General features: G+C 44.7%; 1 protein-coding gene across 2 annotated transcripts in view; it reads right to left on the bottom strand.

Moving 5' to 3' along the window:
• Positions 1–22,851, bottom strand: part of LMCD1 (LIM and cysteine rich domains 1) — a 59,116-nt gene extending 36,265 nt beyond the window's left edge. Inside the window, exon 1 of one of the 2 annotated variants that reach the window (XM_080824908.1) lies at positions 22,453–22,851. In XM_080824908.1, coding sequence (XP_080681034.1) covers positions 22,453–22,494 — 42 coding nt within the window. In that variant the 5' untranslated portion in view covers positions 22,495–22,851. The remainder of the gene's footprint in view (positions 1–22,452) is intronic. The other variant, XM_080824909.1, reaches the window with a different exon arrangement.
• Positions 22,852–25,049: the final 2,198 nt, after the last annotated feature.

Here is a 25,049-nt window from a genome sequence, read left to right on the forward strand (position 1 = left end):
TAGCATAAAGACCAGCCAGGCTCTAGCTAATATGAAGATTCTGGTCTCGCAGGCTGGGGTAAGCCTGATATTCGATAGTTCTATCGACCTCCCAGCAAAAGCTGCTGCTGCCAGTCTGGGGACCACACTTGAAGGAACAAGAGGCTACATCAGTGGTTCCCAAACTTGTCTGCACATTAGAATTACCTGGGGAGTTTTACCACTTCCAAAGTCCAGACTGCATGCTGGAGCAATTTAGCCACACTCTCTGGGGATGGGCCATGGGCTACAGTCATTTTGGAAGTTCTCTGAAGTTCTCTCTGCTAATGCACAGACAAGTTTGGGGAAAAAATGGGTCTCCCATTGTACCCTCAGCCACTACAATGTGGACCCTGAGGCTCTCAGCTCATTGGTTCGACCTCTCCTCCCACATTCTACTTCCAGACCACCATTCCCTACAAGGGGGGTTTTTAACAGCATGCCTGACTTGGTTTATTTCATTTTGGTCACTTCTTCTCTGGTACAAGCCCTCTTCACAGGCTTTCATGCCAAATGCAGAAACTCTCTTAACAGCCAGACAGAAGGGAGACCACAGCCCTTCCTCTGCTTCTAAATTTCACTGGCTGGCTCCCTGAGGGACTCACACTGATGCTGAGACCCTTTGCCAGGCCTGAGGTCAGCGGTGGTCCTCCCCAGCCCAAGTAGGAACTGAGAGGTCCTGTCAGACAGAGGTGCCCAACCTAGGACACCTAAGGCCCAGATGGTCACATACAGCACCATGGGAAGTTGTCTCCCCCTGCCACTGCCCACCCCCCTCCTTCACCTTAAGAAATGTGATTGATGCATTTGGAAAGTGACCCAGCTGGGAAGTATAATGAGAGTCTTACATTCCCTTTCCCATACAAAAACCCTATGGTCTTGACAAGGTCTGGACTTCTATTTTTTGAAGCTCCCCGATGATTGAAAGAATGAGTTGTCAAATAGCCTTACAAAACCTTAACAGAGTAATGAAATCAGTACACTAACCAATACAGTAACTATCCATCCTTGACATCAAAATGACATGGGCTGCCCTTCCTGAACACAAACCCTCCATGTGACAAGTCCTGTATGCTACCAGAGGTGGAGACTGGGGCCCAGGAGCCCAGGGATGCTGGTGAACAACACAGACTCTTTCCAATCTGTCTGCTCTTCCACTCAGGTGACTTTGGGCATCCCTATTCCATAATGAATATTTATTTTATTTTCATGTAATATAGGTGTTCCCTATCTTGCTCCCTCCAATCTCAGGCACAACTATTGCTCTGTGTTCATCTTCTGGCTTCTGGCTCACTCCCCTCCCTACTGATGCTTGTACTCTTGCCAGGGAAACCTCAAGCCAGGGCTTCAGTTTGTGGCCAAGAAAAACCCTGCTTCCCCAAATAGGAGACGAAAAGTGGGGTTTGTAGCCCCAATCTTGGAGGGTTCTATCTTTTATCCCACCTGGCCTTAAGATGGCTGGCTTGGAATATGGTACGCCGGTCAGAGGAGTGAGCAGATCAGGTCACTGGCTGTCTTACTTGTTTGGATTTCCATTCTGCACTGACTGACCTGTGCTCTCTCTGATGCCATGCAAATTAGCCATGGAAACAACTTACCATAAAGTGCCTCCTAAAACCACAGTAAGTCTCGCAAAGGCAGCAACAAAGACAGGGTCTACATCAGAGGTTCTGTCTGGGGGCTCGGATATTCTCCAGGGGACTGTGCACAGACACAGATGTGTGTGCAGATGTAGGTGCAAAGAGGTGTGGTACGTGTCCAAATCTACTGTTCCTATCCCAGGGCTACTCCTTGAGCATTTCTAGTCTTCTGTCTGGGCAAGCACAGATGTAAGGAAATCACTTCAACTTAGATACCCTTTTCCTGAATTGTGTAATAAGGATAAAAATGCACAGACTAAACAAATTGAGATTAGCCCAACTGATCTCGTACTCAGAATTCTATGGATGGAAAACTTGTTCTTTTCCCTTTTTGTTTTTAAAGACCAACCCTATTTAAGGCCACAGAAAATGAAAACATTTGGTGGGTGATGAGCTGATGGCAGAAATGCTTGAGTTGTCAGTATTTCAGGGTACAGATTCGATTATCTTTCCTATTAAATGGTTTATGCGTATTAAATTGATTTCCACGGGCCAGCTGTGGTTGACAGAGTTAGCCCATGATGTTAGGAGTCTCTGGTGTCCCAAACAAAGTCTTGAACAAATGTCCAACAAAAGAGTACTTTTTACTCTCTATAAGAAGTGTTGAGGGGCGCCTGGGTGGCTCAGTGGGTTAAAGCCTCTGCCTTCAGCTCAGGTCATGATCCCAGGGTCCTGGGATCGAGTCCCACATCGGGCTTTCTGCTCAGCAACGAGCCTGCTTCCCTTCCTCTCTCTCTGCCTGCGTCTCTGCCTACCTGTGATCTCTGTCTGTCAAATTAAATAAAATCTTTAAAAAAAAAAAAAAAAGAAGTGTTGAGTTTTTGTTTTGTTTTGTTTTTTTGGTTGTCCCCCACCCCCCCCATCTTCTCTCTGTCAAGATAGTTTGTCACACTTGACTCTAGGAGAACTTGTGTTTGGGGCAAAATACACTATGTTCTCCTTACTATTCTTCCTCTCAACACATCATGTCTCACAGGTGAAATTAAGTTAAAATCAGGGTGGCCAGCAAGGAGTAAAAATTCACAAAATCCCAGCACATGCTGTTCTATAGTGTATGAGAAGTTAGCAGAATGCCTGGTGGTCCCTGCCTCTGTTGGGTGGTGAAAAGGCCTGTTATTCTTGGACCTCCCCCCAGCTGTCCCCGAATGCGTCCCAATCCCTCTGTTCCGGCTCCTTGATGGACAATGCCTGTGGGGAAGTTCTGGAAACCACTGGTCAGTTCCTCCTACCACTTCTTTGGGAAACTCTCCCCTCTACCCTCCCCTATAAGCTCCTAACCACCATGTAGGACGTGTTGCACACCCATCCACATGCATGCAAACACACATGTGCACACATCCACACACATGCATGCAGCACGGGCCCACACAGTCCTCTATGGAACAATTCTGTACTTGTCATCATTTGTTTGGTTCTGTCTTTCCCTCCAGGGAAGGAAATCATTGGAGGTTCCCAAGATTCGCAAAAAGGGTTAATACAGCTATGGAAACCAAGTAGAAAAGGAAATCCACATGTGGAAAGGGAACTATGAAATGAAAGGTTTCTCTGTTTCAGAGCCTGCTCTAGCCTCCCTCCCTCCCTCCCCCTCCCTCCTCCTCTTCCAGCCAGCCTTCACTGACCTGAGGCTGGTTCCGGAAAAGCAGGAATGCCCAGACCCAGGGCCCTGAACAGAGTAGGCAACAGAAGTCTGCCTTTGGGCAAGGGCTGGTCCCATCCTTAACCCGCTGCATCCTATCTCCTCCTGATTAGAACGAGCTATTGCAATCTACTTTCCCTGTTGGCAGGCCTGGCTGGCTGAGACTGTTAGTAATGTCTGCCTCCTACCACATCAATACTTGGCATAATGGAGCAGACACTGTGAGTGCTCCGCTAGCCGAGATAGGGGATTATCTACCCCTTTTTCTTTCCTTCCGGCTGCCTTTTTGTAAGTTTACTCTTGTATTTTTAGCACTTTCTTCAAAAATAGGCAAAGAAGCAATAAGACTCAAATCAGTACATTTTCCAAGGGTTTGTGGCTCTTGGAAAGGCCTGATGTGAGGGACCTTTGGACAGAGGAGCTTATGAGACAATTCACATGGCTGGGCTCCTTTCCCACTTGGCATCAGCCAGAGCCCTTGAAGGTGGGCAGCCTTGAAATATTCATAGAATATATCTTATGAGTGGCTCAGTGGGTTAAAGCCTCTGCCTTCGGCTCGGGTCGTGATCCCAGGGCCCTGGGATGGAGCCCTACATCGGGCTCTCTGCTCGGTGGGGAGCCTGCTTCCCCCTCTCTCTCTGCCTGCCTCTCTGCCTACTTGTGATCTCTGTCAAATAAAAAAAATTAAAAAAAAAATCTTTAAAAAAGAAAAAAAAAAGAATATCTCTTATCTTTCAAAGGTAAGGAGGCTGGAGTCACTTTGAGAAAGAAGAGTACAGAACAAGGCGGAAAGTTCCAAATCCTAAATCGAGCAATTGATGGCTGGCTGATGGCATCCTTGTGATGGCTGTGCATGGAAAATGCAGGACATCGCCTGGCTCTGCTCAGGACTCTGGCTCCTTTGTTTAACACTCCTTTGGCAGAGCAAAAATGATGGTGACCAAAGGAAAGAGGAAACCAGCCTCTGTGCCACCAGCTCCTTGCTGACAGCTGATGGGTACGCATGGTTGAATCCAAAGCAGGTCCACAAATTTTACGTATAAGGGACTCCGCTGGACTGAAGTGATAGGATTTTTAGGACTGAACTAATATTTTCCTTTGACAGCAGCTCCCTTTGAACTACTCACAGGTGCTTCCCAGGCTACCATGAATAGTGAACTGCACAAAAGCAAAAGACAAAACCGTTCTTTCCTGTTCTTGAGAATTACCTGCTTTTAGACAAGTCAGCCCATTGTTTGAGGGGCACCCTGCTTATTTGAAATAGGAATAGGAGGAGGGTCCTTCTACCTCCTCCCACGTCCAGATTTTTTAGGGATCTTCTGAGACCACTAGGTTCCCAAAGCGTGGGCCTTGTTTTCATTGACCGCGCAAGGGATTCCCATAGCGCAAGAGTGGGACACGGCATTTCTTGCCAAACTGTTTCCAGAGGCTCCAGTGCTATCTCTTTTAAACTTGTCTTTTTTCTTTCATGGATAGGCCCTGCCAGTTCTTGGGAAGATGTAAGTAAAGCCACTAGTCTCGCTATGAGCCAGAAGTTATCCAACCCCCTCGGGAATTTTATCAGAGATTTACCAAGTGGTTTGAGGGAAGCTGAGATAAAAGAAAATAAAGTCCTTGTAGGGTTTCTTGACTCTCCCCTCCCCCCATTTCCTAAATGAGAACAGGCTGTTGGTGTCCCCAGGCCTAATACCTTCAGGCCATACTTGGAAATTAAAATCTAATTGGCTTCTTGGTTCTTAGGTTTCAGTTTTTAGCAGACACCTCCTCTTTGATAAGACTGTCAGTTTGAGGCAGGCGATAATGAACTTATAAAGCTCCTCAGTTTTATATGACCCTTGATTTTAGTGGCCTAATGTCTTAAGAATGTCTTCCTATAAGGATGTTAATTTGGGGGGGGTGTGTGTGTGTGTGTGTGTGTATACGTGTGTCTGAATTCTTGCAGCATTACTGATCTAAGGATAACACACTTTTATTGGAGTTAATTTTAGAAATGGAGAGACTTAGCAAACCAACTTGAAGAATTTTTAATCTTGCTTATCTGAATCTTAATATCATAATAGCATGTGTGCCATGTAAAAATATAGCACTGTTATTAAAAGTCTGGAGCCTTTGCTTATGCAAATGATTCCTGGTGGGAATCTCACACGTAAATTCTTAGATTAGCTTATGACAGTGGAAGCCTTGAGACACACACATTTCCTTCAGCCAACTTTGGTGCCTGGATATTAAGAAACCACTTGTGTTTTGTGTGCCTCTAGCAAGACGGTTTCTCAGTTTAAAAAAGTACCTTTCTTATAAATGACTTCCCTCTTCTTTTTCTTCACTATCATGTTTTTCTTTCTTTCTTTTTTTAAGATTTTATTTATTTACTTATTTGTCAGAGAGAGAGAGAGGGAAAGACTACAGAAGCAGGGGGAGGGACAGGCACAGGGATAAGCTATGGAATCCCCACTGAGCCTGATGAAGGACTCGATCCTAGGACCCTGGAATCATGACCTGAGCGGAAGGCAGATGCTTAACTAACTGAGTCACCCAGGTGTCCCTACCAACATATGTTTTTCAAATATTTCATCTTTTCCTTGATTTTCCCCCTCATGAACTAGTTGTACATAACTTTATATAGTGCAATTCTATGTTTAAGAAAATCTGACACAAGGAAATCACAGATTCTCAGAAGTGAAAAATGCCTTAAAGAGTATTTAGGTCACATTTTTCTATGCCTAGTTTTATGAAACAGAAATTAGCAGATGGTCATTCACTTGGCAAATAATTCATTTTCAAGGACTCACCTTTTGCAGCTCATCTAACACAATTAAAATGTAAAATCACAACTCCAGAAGCCAAGTCACTTTCCCGAAAATTATCTCTTGAATAATTTTAGGATATTCATTTAACCACATGGCCCAGGAAAGATGCCATATTCCTCTGGGCCTGCCCATACGCAGTGCTTTCTGCTTCCAACATTTCCTTCTCCCTTCACCTGACTTCTATTTGTCTTCCAGGTACCCCTCTCACGTGGTCTTAGAAAACCCTGTATTTTGTACTGTTTTGTAGTACTCACCACGGTTGTAATTATCCAATCCTGAATATAACTCTTTAATGACTTCCTTTCCTGCTAGACTGTAAGCTCTAGGGGGGCAGGGTCCGACTCGTGTATCGTGTTTATTCCTTTACCACCAGTGCCTCAGACACTGCCTTGCACATAGTAGCGCCTCAGTGAACATGTATGTGTTTGACTAGCTTCTTTTATAACACTTTCATTTTTGCCTTCGGTCAATGCTTTGTCCGTGTTACGGGAAAAGCTACTGCAAAATAGGTATCCTTCATCTGAGGCCGATGCCTACAGGAAGAGTTGGAAAACAAGAATGGTGCTGATTTCCTATAGTTTCCGGGATTTTTAGTCTCCCCTGGTTGCCCCACCCTTCTTGGCCCTCCTCAGTGGCTCCTTCCTCCTCTTGAAGGTTCCAGCACTGGTTCTGACCTCCTCCTGATTGTCAACACGCTTCTCTCTTACCATCTACTCTGATGGCCTCAGCAGTTCTCTGTGGCTCTCAGTGTTATCTGCACAAGTGTTTTCAGCTCTTGGCATCTCTTCCTGGGCAGACTGATTGTACTGCCGTCTCACCTTCTTTGCCACCAAACCCGCTGGTTCTCCCCTGTTCATGGTATTCCTGCCCGTCCAGTCACCCAGACCTGTGGTCTGAATTCTGGTCAGTCGTTCAAGGCAAGTAGACATGGAAAGAAATGCTCTCCTCTCTGGGCAGAAGCCAGCTTTTCCTCTTTGAGGGGCCCATTTCTAGTTTGTGCCACCCCATCTGCGGTGTACCCCCGAAGGTAGGAGATGCTCCCAGGATGGGACAGCCATTTTCTGAGCCTTCTGGAAGGCGACTCACCAGAGAGAGAAAAAATCAGACTTCTCTAGAACAACTCAGAATGTAACAATCGCAGGCTTCTCCATGAGACAGAATATATATAAGCATGGGGAAACCGAAAACTCAGGCCCGCCTGAGAGTCGCTAAGCTCTGTAGACTTTCCATGGCGTTTTTAGTCTTGGCTCATTGCTTTGGAATATCCCTTTATCCACTCTTGCCCTTGAAAGGATTTGTTGGCGGGGCACTGGGGGAGCACTGTTCATGTTGGAGCTGGAGGAATTGAACCCAAGCCCTGGCTGCTTTACCATTACCCGTGTGACCCTGGTGAGCAGTTTCTGCTCTCTGAACCTTGATTTTTTTTCACCTTTAAAATGGATCATAATTCCTACCAGCTTCATGGGGGTATTGTGAGAATCAAATAGGACACTGCATATAAGATCTTGAGAAAACTGTAATGTGCTATAGAGATCAGGGGTAATTGAATACTAGATGTTTATGAAACCCTATGTTGCTCCTTCATGAATTCTATCCTCAATATGCCATCTGTGTGATTATTTATTTTTCTTTAAACAAATTACTAAATAAATTATTTCTTGAAAAAAAAATCCTTTACCCCTAAAATGTATTAAAACCGAAGGTAACCATAAAAAATACAACAAATATGAAACAACATCATTAAATTCTAACTAATACCATTGTCTTTTAAAAGGCCTGAGCCTGAGGGCTACTCTCTCATGTGGCCCATCTTTCTGGAACCCTGTAAACATATTACATATACATAAGAAATGGCATAGAGGGAAGAAGGAGAGCTATGGATCGAACTTCCTCCATTTAATTCATGTTCATCATCTAGCTATGTCACCACGGCAATTTACACAATCTCTCTGAATCTTACTCATCTGTAAAATGAGATTTCTGTAAACATTAGGAAAACTATGTAGCACGGTGCTTGGCCCATGGCCTGTGCTTGGTAAGTGCAGTTAATATGCCATGTGTAAGAGCAGAGCTTCTATTTTATCCCTCATATTAAGGGCAGAACTTAATGAAATTTTTTGTGTTGTTGCTTCTGAGGAGTATGGAGTGACTAATAAAAATGAAGAGAAAATTTGGGGCCATTTGTCAGCTAGCAAAGTAAGGAGGTGAGTTAAAATGATTAAGGGGAGGGGTGCCTGGGTGGCTCAGTGGGTTAAAGCCTCTGCCTTTGGCTCGGGTCATGATCCCGGGGTCCTGGGATTGAGCCCCGCATTGGGCTCTCGGCTCGGTGGGGAGCCTGCTTCCCCCTCTCTCTCTGCCTGCCTCTCTGCCTACTTGTGATCTCTGTCTGTCAAATAAATAAATAAAATCTAAAAAAAAAAAAAAGTGATTAATGGGACCACCCAGATTTTAGAAAGGTGGGAAAAATACCAAACAGCAAAGCAATTTCACCCAGTAAAACTCTGAAGAGACCCACTCTTTCAAAAGAGTGTTCATGGTGTCCAGGGCTAGGCTAAAATTATAAAGCCTATGAGAGGTGGTGATATTAAGTACTTTTTAAAAAAAGGAGTGCCAAATCTAAGTTTTCGGGATGAGAAGAAATATGATGGGTCCAGGGCCTTCTCAGAATTTCTTGTACTTCAAAGAGCATATACTTGGCAGTGACTCCCTTGCTTTCCTGAGTTTGGTCAACGTGGCTGAGGGAAGGCAAAACTCTTAAAATCCACACAGATGGAACTTTTCCACTGGCCCTATTTTGGTATAAATATTCATTAAGGACTAGAAACTTAAAGTCGATATGGGTCTGAGCTATAAGTGGTTTGGACTAAACTTGAGCCAATTTTCAGTCGTCCTGCTGGCTCTTGTCTCTCAGGAGGGCCAACTCTCCTGAGATGCAGCTGCTGTCGTCTAGAGACCTGAGCCAACTACCTCCCCAGACCATGGAAATCACTGGAGTTTGTTCTCAAGAGACTTCCAGCCAGAAAGAGGGGGGCCTCAAGGGTCAGATGAAGGTTCAAGTCAGTCGTTTGAAGGAAGGAAACAAATCAAGCCTTGGCGCATCCACTATCTTAAGGCCAATCCTTTTGTAGGCGAGTCTGCAGGAGGATAATAAAACTTGGAACCAGACATTAAAAATTCAGAGTCTGGTTTGGAATGGTGCCTTCCCCAACCCTCTCACTTTCATTTCCTTTTCATCTCCCCATGCTTCCTGTATCTGCCAAAGAGTTTCCCTCCCATGCCTCTGGCCCCACTCCTACTATGCCAGTTCTGATCTTGGTCCATAGGTCCAAGGGTTTAGATTAAATCACATGGGTAAGGATACCACTGAGGGGTGTTGGTCTCACTTCCTCTATTCCAGGTCTGTCTTGTGTCCTTTGCCCTCATGTTCTCTCTACCCCTTTCTACCCACTCTGAGTTCTTTGTCTCTACCAGTTGCCCAAAGTGATTGTATCTTTTTAAAACATCTTTTAAAAAGATTTTTTTATTTGAGAGAAACAGAGAGAGCACGCACACTCACGCATCCACATGGGAGAAAGGGCAGAGGGACAGAATCCTCAAGCAGAGTCTCCACTCTGCATTGAGCCCCACACAGGGCTCAGTCTTGCCATGCAGGAGATCATGCATCAAGCCAAACCAAGAATCAGATGCTTAACCAACAGAGCCACCCACATGCCCCAGCAAAGTGGCTGTATCACTTGACATTCTTCCCCACGTCCTTATCAACACTTGCTATTGTATTTAATTTTATTAGTCTTCTGGGTGTGCAATGCTATCTTATTGTGCTTTTGTGTTTTTCTGATGAGTAATAAGGTTGAATAACTTTCCCTACACTTAGTGGCCACTTAGACATTTTCTGTGACATGGCTGTTCAAATCTCCAGCTATTTTCTTTTTAAATGGGACTGCTTTTTAAAAATTTATTTAAAGGAGTTAGTTATATATTCAGGATATAATCCTTTGTCACATATATGTACTGTGACTATTTTTGTGGATTGTCTTTTACTTTCTTAGTGGCATCTTTTAATGAAAGTAAGTTGGTTTTGGTGACCAGCCTTCATATTTATTTTTTTGAGAATTCCTTCCAGATGGAAAAGTCACCAGGATATAAAGTTTACATTACTCTCTTACTGCTCTCGCATTCCACATAGTAATAAACTATGATAACTTTGCGAATATTTTTTAAAGCTTTCTAAAGACATATTACCTCTGTTTGTCCTGGTTTTCTTCTTTTTCTTCTTAGTCTTCTCTGATTTCTTATCACCTCCTCCTGCCTCTTGCCCTTTATAAATCAGGTGCTTTACATGTAGACAAGTGCTGATTTTTCATGAGTATTTATGATGTGGGTTTAGAGTTCTTAGTGCTTTAGCGTTGCCTATCCCCTTCTCTTTTGCCACGTTTTTGTACTGTAAAAGCTCTCCTCCTAACAGGATAGTTTGGTGGCATAGAAGTGACCTTCCCAAATGGGTGAGATTAGGAGAGGTAAATATGTTGTTCAGATGGAGAAGGTGGCCAACTCAAGTCCCCTTGGGCAAGTCCCCAAATTCACATCACAACAAAAACTGGGAGCTGTCTGTTGGCCATCTCACTCAGCTAAAAGCTGACACTAGGTCTCCCAGAAGGCAGGAACTAACCCAGGAAACGACGCATTGACCTTAATCCTGAACAATATGTAGGACTTAGTCAGTTACCAGAACTGGGACATTAGAAAAAAGTGGTCATTGCATCCTTGAATTGAGGAGCTGGGGAAACAGAAGCAATGGGAAAAAGTTGGAGAGAGAGAGAGAGATTTTTTGCTCATGGTAAGGATGAACTTCTAATATTTAGAGGGGTTCAAAAAATAGGTCTCTTCAGGAGGTATGCATGCTGGTCAGTAGTATTCTCAGAGCATCTGGCTGTCCTGTCCAATTCACCTCATGTTTAAGGCTAAGGATGGGACGGTTGAACAGAATAAAGTTTTCAAAGTCTTTCTGAACCTGAAATACCTCAAATTTTTACCCCAGCTCTTCCACTAACTAGCTCTGTGACCTTGAGCAAGTCACCTGACTTGCTAGACCTGTTTCCTTGTTTGTTAAATAAGGAGAATGAACTAGGGAAACTCTGAGCCCTTTCTATCTCCTAAAAATTAATTGTAATTGCTGTAAGATACAGTACAAGCATTATTCAAATAAGCGTATGATGATTTCCCTTGTCATGGCCCACCCTGGGATGGCTGGTGACAACAACCATTCTAGACAGTGTGACACTTATGGCTCTCCCCATGGGCTGTTGGGGCCTGTTGGCTGTGTAGGAGGACAGACTCAAGGAAACACAGCTTTTCCATCAAAGTTCGCCTCTTTTTAGGTCCTTGCAAACACAGGCATGATCCTTATAACTTCATTTTCCAGATAACTGAGAGGGAATCATCTGGGATTTTTTTTTAACTTACCATATACATATATGCTACCATATACAGCTAGTAAAAACCAAGAACAATCACCCCAGTGGCATTTTGACATCCAAACCATGTGTTTTTCGTTTCTATGCCTCACCTGCTCTAACCCATGGCAGCGAGGAGCCCACATTGTCAGGCCAAGAGAGAACGCTGAAGCACTGTACAAGAGGAATTGTTTTGATGTAAGATTCTGGATCTCGTTAAACAAGTTCCATATTTCAAAGGGTTGACTTCATTTCACTTATTTCATCCAAGAGTCTTAGTCGGGATTTTTTCTCTAAGTATCATTTATGGTGTCAGAGTCTAAGGGTGAATAAAACTTGGGGTGCACAAACATGCCTGGGAGATTCTGGACTGTTTTCATGTTCTGCTCATACATGCAGTGTGCTGAATTTCATAGGGGGTGTGTGTGTGTGTGTGTGTGTGTGTTCCTTTCTTCCCATTGATATTCTTTCTTCCCATTGCATACTCTCAGTTATCTGAACCTAAATTTTCTTGCAGAAGTTCAAACTCAAGGGGGCTTGAGTTGGCTGGATCTCCTTTGCTGGAACGGGGAGGGTCTCAAGCTACTGTCATAAAGTTTACCGTGTGCCACTTTGGCAGGGCCTGCTACCCTAATCACTCTCAAGTGTTCTGGTTGAGAGGCAAGAGGAGCAAGTCCTCAGATGAGACAAGAAAAGATATGTATGTGGGGATGGATGGATACACGGAAATGTATTTCTCCACAGTTCAAGATGGAGGATATTCCCCAAGTTAGAAGTCAGGTAGGATGGAGAATATACGTGTCAGACTTGGAAAGCATAAAGCTGGACCATGACCTGCTCCTAACAGCTCATTTATCCTTGTCTCTCAACACTCAGCTCAGATGTCATCTCTTGGGTAAGCCTTCTCTGACCTCCCAGATGGGGTAAGTACTGCCTCTTCTGATCTCCCTCAGTTCCACACGTACCTCTGATCAAGGCCTGTAGGCACTGTTCGCTCTCTGACGGCCGCGCTGGCTGTTCCTTTTCTGAAATCATCAGCTTCCGAGATTCTTTCCTTCTACTTTTCCACTGATCAGCTTAGTCCCTTAGTCCCTGGCATGTAATAATTGCATATATGTTTGCACAGACTAACTTCTTAAAGTGTGCCAAATTAGAAGTGGTAAGTTTCATCAAAGTAATGTTTTTATTTTCTCTACCATTTTGCTCTCATGAGCTCTCATGAGGTAATTCCTGTTTAACAAGCAACATTATTTCTCAAGGACTGTGCTAAGAACTTAACAGATCATTGTTGAGGACAACAACTCTCAGGCCCATTTTAATGATGAAGAGACTGAGGCTCAGAGGTAATGTGGCTTGTCCAAGATAATAGAAAATGAGTGGCTGGGCTGGGATTTAAACCCAGTTTGTCTGCTCCAAGAGCCTCAGATCTCAGTCCACTACAGCTGTACCTATTTATGTGTATGTGCATAGAATACTGTTAAGGCTTTATTTTGACAGAGGTCTTAATATATTTGGGCTCTTTTGGTTGTCTGACACAAAAGCATCCCTTCTCAGAATAATGTTTTAAATGCATGAAATATGTAGGATGATAGAAAAAACCACTATTACTGAAATAGTACCAATATGTAAAAACAGATCTATGATTTAGTAATATACATGCCTTTATTCAATTAATTAACAAGACTTAGCAGTGGATTTATTGTTATTTCAGAACATGGGCAAGTATAAGTGGTACATTAGACATCAATCTCAGCTGGAAAGTATCGATCTCAGTATAGGAAAGTATCAGATTTCCATTGGGATCAAGGGCACAGGGCCTATATCCAGCTATCTTTTTCTAATGTAAATGTTTTGTACAATAACTTTTTGGTTTAAAAAAAAAAAGTCAAGGGGTTGCTAAGCTGTCAGGGCTTTTGTCTTCATTCATAATTGAAGGAAATGCTGAATCAGAGGCTGCGTATATAAGGGTGCAGTTTTTCTTCATTTACATTCCTTGATACCCTTAATTCTGTCCCCAGATCCCTGGTTAAAAATGTCTCCTCTCTCTGCTTACAAGATTTAAAAAAATCCCCTTGGCTTCCTCTAAAATAAGCCTCCGAATACTGCCCCCCTGCACCCCCCCCCGGTTTTGGCCAGATCCCCTTAACAAGGACACTGGCTGGCCACAGTGCCAGGGCTGGGCGCAGAGCACAGGAATGCCTCGGCAGGTGGACGGCTCTCCTCCAGGGTGAGGGCAGGGCTGGGCTCCACTTTCCCTCCACTTCTTCCAGCCAATGGATCAGCTAGGCCAGTCACCTTGGTAGTCAGCCTCATGAATCAGTACCTGGACATGCCACTTAGTCATACGGCCCAAATAGATTCTGTCGTCTTAAGGGCGAGTTATGGGGATGTTAGTCAGCCAAGAGTCCTTTCTCCGTGCTCCTGTCCTTTGGTGCCCCTGCCATCAACACCACTAAGGACAGGGCCTGGGGTGTTAGGCTGCCTCTGAGGACATAGGCTGGGCACAGACAGTGTGTCCACCACCATGTCTGCAAGGCAGCTGAAGGGGCTGCTGGTTACCAGAAGCACCTGAGAGCTGCCAGGAGTTCCCCTCTGCCTCAGACTGCTCATCACTAAATACCCTGTTTAAAATGCAGTAACTGGGGTGGGGGGGTACCTGGGTGGCTCTGTTGGTTAAGTGTCTGCCTTCAGCTAAGCCCACATCAGGCTCCCTGCTTTGCCCCTCTCCTTACTTGTTCACTCTCTCTCTCTCAAATAAATAAATATACAAATCTTTTAAAAATGCAAATACTGGGAGAATTATCACACTCATTCCTTTGTTACACTATAAAAATGACTGGAGTTCGGTGTGGCTTAGAGGTGTGCAGTGCTCAGAAAATATGAGGGTGGGTAGCAAAGGAGAAGAATTAACTGTGTAAGAATTGTGTGTGCATGCACACACAATACAGATGGTCAAGGAATACACAGAATCAGAACGCTGACAGGATTTGGCCTTTATCTTACCTTTATGAGGAATGAATTTCATCTGACTCAAGTTTACATGGAAGGGACCAAAATTTTCTTATCCATTGTCTAGCACTCAGCACAATGGCTGGCACATGATAGATGCTGAATAAATACTTGCTAAATGAAGAAATGAGTGACTATTACCTTGATTTATAAGCAAGACATCTGAGGCTTGGTGAGGGTAAGTGCCTATCTAAGATCACACGGTTGGGGCCAACGTCTGGTCTCGGGCAAGGGAAGGACTGCTTTTTAGAAGTGTAGCCACAAGCCACCCAAAGCAAATTGTTGCCATTGTCACGATTTTGCATATGATGCAGCTTGAGTATATTTATGGCTAAGTCTAAGTTTAGCTACAAAGAGGTCTTGCAATCTGATCTCTTAGAAGCCACATGTGACATGACGTAGGTAAGCTGAACTTGGTTTTCCATGCTCCAGCACTTAACTACCTATGGAACTTCCGTGCTGTACCGAAGAGAGAGGATACCAGGAAGCAAGAGGAAATATTTTTTGAGCATGTACTAGGCATCCAGGCACTTGGCGTGCCTTATCTCTTCAACTATTGTTTAGATGTAGAACCATTGTTAACTCTCTTTCTCAAACAGGGAACCAGAGGTCCATAGAGGAAAAGCAACTTGGCAGAGGTTGCAGACCCAGTAAATGGCAGAACCATAAGTCACATCTAGATCTCCATGCTTGCAAAGGCCATGTGTTTAACTACTTCTCAACTGGCCTCTAAGTCTTGTGGCCAAAGCTAAGTTCATAGCCAAAATGTTCACTTGACGTTTGAAGTTTGAAGTTTGAAGATATGAAGTTGACATGAAATCAGAGTATCCTGGGCATGGAAGTGACAGAATATAGAACATATACCCTTTCCTCCCACATTCATAAAAGATGCTGTGAATCAGTGCATCTCTCAGTTATGTCTCATGTAAATTCTGGATATGCTATTTCTCTCCCATGTCCCAACTGCAGCACAAAGGGACTGACAAAGCCAATCCCTAGATTCTGCTCAGCTCTTTTAAATACAGATTCACTTGCATTTTTGTCCAAAGATTAATTTTATAAAGAATGTAATGTTTTAAAACAGAAGGAGGAAAAAAAAAAATCCCATAAACAGATCATGTGGATTTGAAACAGCCGCCATGGGCTGGACCCTGGTACTTCTTTGTCCTTCCAAAGAGTGACTTGCCAAATGGAGCCTTTGCTTTTTTCCCCCTCAGCGATCTTATTTCCTTTTAAAGCATGTCCTGGTGGGGGCTTGGCTGTGTTTTGCTTGGTCCTGATTCACGTGTTATTGGGTAGACCATGAGTCAGGCTGACCAGGCATGTAGAGATACACATTCCAGAGGCCAAGCTTATCCTCAGGCTAAAATTTCCTGGAAGCTCTGGGACTGGGATCTCTAGGATTTTTTTTATTTTTATTTTTATTTTTTTTTTGGCCAAGGGTCACTGCTTCTTCAGTAATTTTAGGATACTGTTGTATGCTTCCTTAGGTTATCTGTCTACCAGCCTCCTCCCTTCAGAATTCAATTAGACTTCTAGAAAACCAGGAACCAGGCAAAATCTAGAAAGCCCTTGTTCTATACCTGGAAATGGCTTTGACTTATTGCAGGTGACAGCAGATACCTACTAGTGACCAAGAGATACCAGAGAGGTACAAATGCCTGGTAACAAGTGCTGGGCAATTTCTGAATCAGATTATTAATGTGTAGAGAGACCTTGATCTCTGAGTGAAGTGCACAGTGATAATCAGAGCTCCTCTCTACCAGATGGCTACTTCTGAGGAAAGCCTTCTTATTTTTTCTTAGAGTGGAAAGAGATTAAGGTTTGGGATCAGAGAAGGCTGGGTTTGAGTTCCTAACCTGCCATCATATGATCATGTAAACTTAGTCTTAATCTACTCACATGGAGAAAGAACACTCACATTTTTGCATGGTAGTCTTTGAGGTGAAATGGGATTTGAGAAACGTCAAGCACCCTCCATGCACTCAAGAGAGGTCTTTCCTCTCTTTGGTCTTTCCTTGAATTTGTCTATGCTAGCCGAGAATGGGTGAGTCTTCCTGCAGAGTTCTTAGGGGGACAAGAATCCAAACAAATGGTGAAAGGAAGACCAAACATGTCCCTCCTGAGAAAAAAGGAAAGGGGTTTTCTTCTCATGTAAAGGAGCAGACAATGAGTGAAGAATTGATCTGGAAGTCTGACAAAGCTTTGTAATTGTTTTAGTTCTGTTTCTGTTCTTGTGAAACCACCATCAAGTTTCCACACCAGATATTTAGGCCTAGGCACCAAGTTCAGGATTTGGCCACTGAAAAGAGTTTCGGTGCACATAGGAGACCCAACTTCTTGTTTGATGTTTTCTTTAAATGCTATATAGAAAACATTTCTAGAGCTTCTGCAGATCCAGACCACTGATATGTACAAAGCTCCAAGAATGGGTTTAGGACATCTTGAATGTCCCATGTGAAGTTATGGAAATAACATAATCTTGAGAGACTCTTGTAGAAGTGGTTGGTGGCCCTGGACCTACCAAGATCATGGCAGCTGCCAGCCAAATCCTCTTTCTGATAGCAACAGAAAGGGTGTGTGTGTGTTTGTGTTGGGGGGGTGGGTAACTTCCAAACAAAGGCACTTAAAAGAACAACAGTTGTCGGGGCACCTGGGTGGCTCAGTGGGTTAAAGCCTCTGCCTTTGGCTCGGGTCATGATCCCAGGGTCTTGGGATCGAGCCCCGCATGGGGCTCTGTGCTCAGCAGGGAGCCTACTTCCTCCTCTCTCTGCCTGCCTCTCTGCCTACTTGTGATCTCTGTCTGTCAAATGAATAAAATCTAAAAAAAAAAAAAAAAAAAAAGAACAACAGAACAACAGTTGTCTCTTCCTTCTGGATGTCCTAAAAAGCTGTTCCACAATTCTACTTTTAGTGGAACAGAGTTTTAGCTTGTTTTTCTGGAATCATTTGTTATTCGGGAGATGGCCTGGTGTATAGGAAAGGTCACTGGGCTGGAGGGAAAAGGAAGAATGGTTCTCATCCCAGGTCTGCTACTTCCTAGGAAAAGTGACCCGTCCAAAGTCAACTGATAAATAAATGCCTACAGTTATTAGGCTGACTCAACCCCTGCCAGCAAACTTTTTTCATCATCTATGTTTAAATGGTATTGGATGAACACTGGGGATATAAGAACTCCCAAGGTCTATACTCATCATGCCAGATTTCCACTTTATTATTCACATACTATTTTGAATGTGCAAGTTGGAAAAAAAAAAAAAAGATTCTTTCCAAAGTCAAAGTCAAATTGAATACCTCTTCTGGAGTCCTGTTGACTCCAGCGGGCTGCAGGAGGAATTGTCCCCTCAGTGCTCTGCTCCTTACCTTCTTCTCACCAGAAGTGGCGGGCATGGGGGTGAGAAAGAATGATGCACCTGTGAGCCTGTATCAATGCCCCTCCTTCTTGATCCCCAGCTTTTGCTGGACTCAGCCCATTCTTTTTATCCTTTGTTAACTTTGGCTAATTAATATGGAGAGAAGATCAAACTACAGGCCCTTCCAAAGGGAATACCTTTTCCCACTGTCCTGGTTATGGAATGGTGCGTAGGTCCTGGCTAGGAGAAGGTCTTGGAGCCTAGAGGGCTGAGAGTAAGCCTAGAGATGGTCTATGATTAAGTCTTTCCCTGCCTCCTATCACCCCAGGTGGTGGATGCACTGGTGAAAGTCAATCCTCAGCCCCCAACCCCCCATATTCACACATGTCTGCACAATATGACAAGCATCTCCAATGTACAAAGTAATGGCTTCAGCATTTGTTTTCAGGGACCCTTTAAGAAGGACTTGGATAATTTCTTTCTTTTTTTTAAAACAAACCTGTCTTTTGGACCAGGTTGCTTATACACCTATGGGCATGTCTCCAATGCCTTGGCTATTACGGTCTTTAAGTGACAGCTTAATATATATATATTTTTAAAGATTTTATTTATTTATTTGACAGAAAGAGATCACAAGTAGGCAGAGAGGCAGGCAGAGAGAGAGGAGGAAGCAGGCTCCCTGTTGAGCAGAGAGCCCGATGCGGGGCTCGATCCCAGGACGCTGAGATCATGACCTGAGCTGAAGGCAGAGGCTTTAACCCACTGAGCCACCCAGGTGCCCCACAGCTTAATATATTTTTAAGATAGAGGGAGCCAACGACCATTCTCGAGGAGCCGTGTTTACATTGGATCGGCTCGCTCAGGCAACGTGCCAGCAGTGTTACACGCTGCAGGAACTGGAGGTGAAAGCAGGAAGGGCTGAGGACAGAGGGGAGGATGAAGCTGGAGGACAGGAAAGCCAAGAGGGAGGGGATGCAGAGAAGGGTGTGGGGAGACGCCCAGCTGAGCCTGGCAATGCACTTAAAATCATCATTTAATGCTCCTCTGACATTGCGTTGAGGGGTGAAAAGAGAACCCTTTGGAGCAGGTCCACTAGTACATGCATAGTCCACAGTGGACATGCTCTTAGATCCCTTTGTTCTCATCCTTTCTAAATTCCTGCAAGTGGCTTCTTGGCAGCCAACGGGCCCAAATTGTTGCAGAGCCTAAATCGGCTTCAGCACGTCTTCTCAGCAATCTCAAATATGGAGCTTGACCCCTCTGGGCTTCAGTTTCCTTGCCTAAAAAGTGAAGAGAGCTCCCTGTCCCCTTCCAAGCCTAAAATTCTATAACTCCATAGTGAAATGATTGGTAATCTCTGTTCCATGTAAGCAGATTTTGTATCTGTTGGGGTAGAATGAAGACGAGATCAATGTCTGGCTTATTGAAACTGAGCAACTTGCTTTGGTTCAGATGAATGAAAGTTAGCTGCTCTTCAGATGGATATTCATAAAGAAAAGTGTGTCCTTCATTCACCAAAAGACTCCTTTCAGCATTCACACACCCATCAAAATATGCCAATAACAACAATAACAACTAACTCTATTTGCCAGCTTCTGGGCTGAGCCCTTTTTATGCATTATCTCATTTAATGATCACAGACCCCTTGGGGGGTAGATGCGGCTACTGCCTCTCCAATTCTCAGATAAGGACACAGACTCAGACGTTAATTATGGAGTACACAAGAGCACACAGCTACTAAGTGGTAGAGCTGGGGTATGAGCCTCGCTCTGGATCCAAGAATAGTAGTAGCAGTATTCTTAAATATGCTTAATAAACAAAAGAAGAACAAATCCACTGTAGTGGTTGATTCCACCAAAAGAAATGGCATTTGGCCTTCCAGGCCCTTTATTACCAGGGAATGTTGACTATTCTGAGGGAACTCTCTGTACTAGGAGACCTTCTCTCTCCCAGTAGAGAAACAAATGATGGCTCAAGAGTGGCATTTAACATAGCACAGATGAGAGGAGGCAGGTAGCTGTTTCTAAGTTCTGCCAGTAACTAGGTATGTGATCCATGGTGAGTCTCTCAGTTCGTCTGGGATTGGTTAGACGATCTCTAAAGCAACTCCAGGTTTTGGATTTTATGTTCTCTTGAAGACCTTTTTATGACTTTCCAGATGCTAGGGATTCCTCATAACCTACTTCCCCTTGGGGCTGGGGCAGTAGAGACAGTTTGTATGCCATTTTAAACCAGTTCTCATTTTGTAAATAGGTCCCTTGCAGCTCTGAGAGTCTATGAAATCGTTTCAAAATGCCTAAGTGTGATTAAACATCCTGAAGCCAAATGTTATAACCCCCCCCCCCCCACTGCTGCAGATTTAAAGAGTAAATATGCAATAAAAGTTTTTCAGCATGCGTTGGTATGACATGGTGTTTAATCACTATTATAACATTCAGCAAGGAGAGTTTCTCCCCAGCTCCCTTCTCTTGACTTTTTGAGTTGAAGACATTGGTTCATCTACCTAGTGTTGACTGTCCTCCTCATTGCCATAGTCCCAAGAAGTTAAAAAAAAAAAACAAAACACCCTTTCATCTCTACCCACCACATTCTTTCTCTAAGCCTGTAATTGGATCTAAATGGAAAATAAACCCTTTGCAGGCCAAGGAAGTTGGCACTAGAGGGTGACAAGAAGGGGAACATGTTCCACCTCTAATCTGGATAATCACACTCACCGATGCAAAGGAAAAATAAAAACAAGGCTTCCTCCAAGGGGTGGCTTCGGCCCTCAGCAAAGAGGAGGGTTTCCATGTACTGGGTCTTCACACATCATCTATCAATCTGGTTGTAGTAAAACCACCCCAAATCACCTCACTTTCTAGAGGACCGTGGGGCTTGGCCCCTTTAGCTCTAAACTCTTTTACCTCAGCTGAATTTGGGGAGGCCATTCAGACACACAAATATCCTGGTGTACCACAAGTTAAAAAACATTCACGTACAAAATGTACTATCCGCGAAAACTATGGTCTTAGCTGGATGGTTATTCAGTGGTTCACTGGTCGTTTATTGAGTCCTGCTGTGTATGGTATGCTGCGTTGGAACGGAGATGAACCGGAAAGGTCTGTCTTCAAGGAGTTTAGAAACATGTGTAAAGAAATAAAAGCAGTGCATGCATGACTTGTTAGTAGGTAGAAATTAACAGGTACCTTACCGAGGTCTAAAGTGTTAGGAGAATTCCATAGACGGAAAGAGGACCTGATTTTCCAAAGAGTCTAGTAAATGTGATGGGACATGGTACCTTCCAGAGAGATGCCCTGATTAAGTTTGACTTGGTGTCCACATTCAGAAGCGTCCGCTGGACTCTGTGTGGGAATCTGGGGAAGGTCAGCTATGTAATGGTGCAGCTATAAATCAGATGCATGAACTCTGTGCTTCTAAGTTATGTGGCTTGCATTTTTATTTTGATTCTGACATATGTTCGGGGTTTTGTCTTTTCTTCCTCTTTCCTGTCCTTTCCTTTGTTTTTTTGTTTTTGTTTTTCATGTCTCTCATTCTATTCCACAGGTAATGGCAGAGGTCTGAGGAGGGCTTTGCCCTGCAAGAATTTAAAATGACTGCTTTGGGAGATTAACCCACAGTGTACTGCTGCTATTGTTGCTGCTGGGAGAGAAGGAGGGTCTACCATCCCCAAAACTGGAGACAAGGAAACGGAGGTACAGAAAAGTGAATTGGTCAAAGCAGTACCCCTAAAAAGTGGCAGGGCCAGGGTTTCAGTGCCTTAGGCATTCCTTATGCCCCACTGCTTCCTGGAAGCAACACTCTAAACCCTGGGCTTCAGTTCTCCATTGGCTTAGACTGTCTGTGTCTCTGCTCCATTCCAGCTCACTTGTCCTCTAAGCCTCTGGCCTGTGCCCTCTCCCAACTGCATCCAGGTAAGTAGTGGGTGGGTGTTGGAGCTACAGGCACAGCTGCAGGCCCCTCCTGCAGTGAATCACCCGTGACCTTCTGGGCTCCAGGCCAGCTCTTCCTGAAAGGGAAACGTGCAGACCCTGGGGACAGAAATTAGTTCCCATGTGCTGGAACTGCTGCCATCGCCAACATCACCAACTAAAGAAACTGGTGTGTGTGTGTGTGTGTGTGTGTGTGTGTGAGAAAAACAAAACACTAGGATGACAGCAAGAGGGGAGATTTCCTTATGAGTAAATATTACCCTCCCCCCAACTTTCACCTCAATCCCGGGAGGGGTAAGGGAGGGGTTATTTTTCTTCCTACAGACAATAGGATTACTATTTTTTTTTAAAGTTCCACTTTACTTAAATTTTAATTAGCATCATTGAAGAACTAAGATTCTTTGCAAATACTTTATACAGTGGCTTTTAAGAATAAGTTTTGGGGTGTGTGCCTGTTAGCTCAAATATGTACTCCCAACTGTTCTGTTTTCTGGGAAGTCTTGGAATTTAATGAGCTCCCTTCTTACGTCTAGGTAAGCCTCCGCGAAACCTGGGGGAGGGACACGGGGAAAAGGAAGGATGTAGGTAAGTACAGATCGCAGCTCACCTTTTGAACTCCTTTCTTGAGGTCCTTAGCCACCTTTGCCATCTTCTCTGGTGCAGGAACAGCGCCTGGCTTCTCAGGCAGAGGCGCGAGGGCGCGCAGCGGGGACAGCGCTGGCTGAATGGCCAAGTTCGCGGGCCCGGGGGGGGGGAGCTCTGTGCGCAGCCCGGCGCCGCGGGGTCCTTTAATTGGAGAGCGGGACTCCCTCTAAAACCGCGCCAGCCAATCCTCGCGGGCGCTCGCGCTCGGCTGGCCAATGGCAGCGCGCGGCTCCCCCCACCCCTCCAGGCGGCCCGGGCCGGCCCGGCGGCTGCGGCGGCGCGAGCGTTGCCCTGACGTCAGTGCGGCCGCGGCCCCTGCCTGCCCGGGCGGCTCACATCTGTCCCTCGAGCAGGCGGCAGGAATCCGTCCCCACGCCCTTCTCCTTTAAAGGACAACGAGCGGAGGGTGGGGAGGGCCGCTGGGCCCCCGCGATCCATTCAGGTCAAAAGGGAGAGTGATCAAACAGGAAGGCTGAGGTATTTTTAGTGAGCTGGGTCCAAAAATAAATGCTGAGCCGTGTTCCCCTTCCCACCCTTTCTGCCTTGTCCTAGGGGGGTGCGGGGCGACGGGGGAGGCAGGTGGTGTGCAGCCGCACTGACTCGGCCTGCTAACTTTCCCAAACCGGGGCAAATCCTCCAATCACCAGACAGGAGGTGAGAGCCCAGTGAGTTAGGTGTTTTTTGTTTTTTTAATTAATATTTGTAAATTATTAATCTGCTTTTTCTAACTTGCTTTGTGTAAAGCCTCCCATTTCAGCGAGGAGGATACGGTCCTGATTTTATAAGCGCTGAGATGTTCATCTTCTTTCTAGTTTTGGAATTACATCAGGTGTTGTTATCACCGTGATGATGATGGTGGTGATTATCACTTGCATTTGGTAGATGAGGACACACTCAGGATAACCGGTCCACTGTTGAACTCTTGGTCAAGGCTTTACATCTGAGTTAGTGAGAGTGAGAACTCACCAGGGGAGAAGGGACACACAATGACAAGAAGCCATAAACTAGGAAACTCTAGTTAAACTCCATAAATTGGGCAACGGCTATCTGGACAAGCAAGATTCTATCTGTGGATGTCTCACATTCCTGCGGTGACTTGCCTGGCAACGTCTAACGTAACAAGCCTCATAAGACAATATGAGCAAGGTCTTCCCTCACTATGCCATGTTGTGGGCCTGTAAATTCACATCCCTACTGAGCCAATTCCACAGACCTGGGATCCGAGAGGCATTTTCTTCTCTGCCAGGATAAAGGACTAAACCCCAGCCCCTTTTTCCCCTGGGGAGAATGTCGCTCTGTTATGACGTTTTCAGTCCTGTAACTCACAGTGGCAGTACCTCCTGCCAGACACCAGGGCTTAAGTGGGTTACGGTAAAACTAGGTTGCAGAGGAGACTGAAGGGGGAGGGGTCTCAAAGTACTTCATGTGACTAATTGGAGGGGGTGGGGGAACTGCAGGTCATATTCTAGGGCTTCCTCTCTTATTGGAGGTACTTTCTCTCTTAAAGCCTCCTCCATCTTTGTTCTTAACACATCATCATCTCCAGCCATCCCATATCTTGACCGATAATCCCAAATTATGATTCCTTTTTCACATTCCTAGAAAAGCCTTTCTGTTTGTGATCCTTCTTTTGTGGATCTGCTATAATTGATGTTTGTTTTGCTTGCTCCCAGCTGTACCCCAACACCTAGCATATGATAGACACTCGAAACGTGTGTTAAATGAATACAGGCTGGGTTCTGGTTTTTAATCAGCAGTGATCTGGCAGGCAGGACTAGGAAGAGATGGTGCAATGCTACATCTTAGTCTAGTATGTCCAAACTTCCAAGGTGGGCTGCACGTTAAACCGGTGTGTAAATAAACGGTGGCCACCAGAAGCCTGGCCTGGAGGAGGTTTCCATGTGAACAGCCCATTCAGTAGCGGAAATCCTAGGAACAATGGTGCTGAACTGGGATGTTAATGCCAGGAGCCTTTATATTTCAGAGTTAGAGGAACAGAAGCCAGAGGAGTAACAAAGACATGCTTTATCCCTTGCAAACTGGGCAGAAACCTTCCCAGTGAAGTCATTTCTCACTTGCTTCCCAGCCACCCTTCTTGCCCCATCTTGAGAAATTATTGTTCCATGGAATAATTCTAATTTTACTAACTTTGACACTGTATAGTTCCAAACTCATGACCCCTTTCCCCTCCTTATTTTTGCCCTTGGGCCCTGTGTCAGCTAAGAAGGCAGATACTGTGACTCTCTTAGAATGTGAGAATCAGGAGCTACTGCTTGGGGTGATTCAGTCTCTTTTTTTCTGGAGAATAACCTGTTGTAGGCAGAAAGGTGCTCCCCAGTCCCTTCTACTACTTACTCTTTTCCTGGCTAAAGATATTCACTCTGACTCTTTGAACCCTACTCTTGAGCCAGATGTTTAAGGGGAACTATAGTCAGAGTCTTGGCTGGATAGCTCGTTGGACTATTATAATTTGGGACGTTCTGGACAATGGAGGCAATATGGCCATCATACCAAAGCCTCATTTCACTTTTGCTTCTCTTTGGAAGAAAATTGGCTATC

This window comes from Martes martes (genome assembly GCF_963455335.1).
Source record: "Martes martes genome assembly, chromosome: 1".
Classification (NCBI taxonomy): Eukaryota; Metazoa; Chordata; class Mammalia; order Carnivora; family Mustelidae; genus Martes; species Martes martes.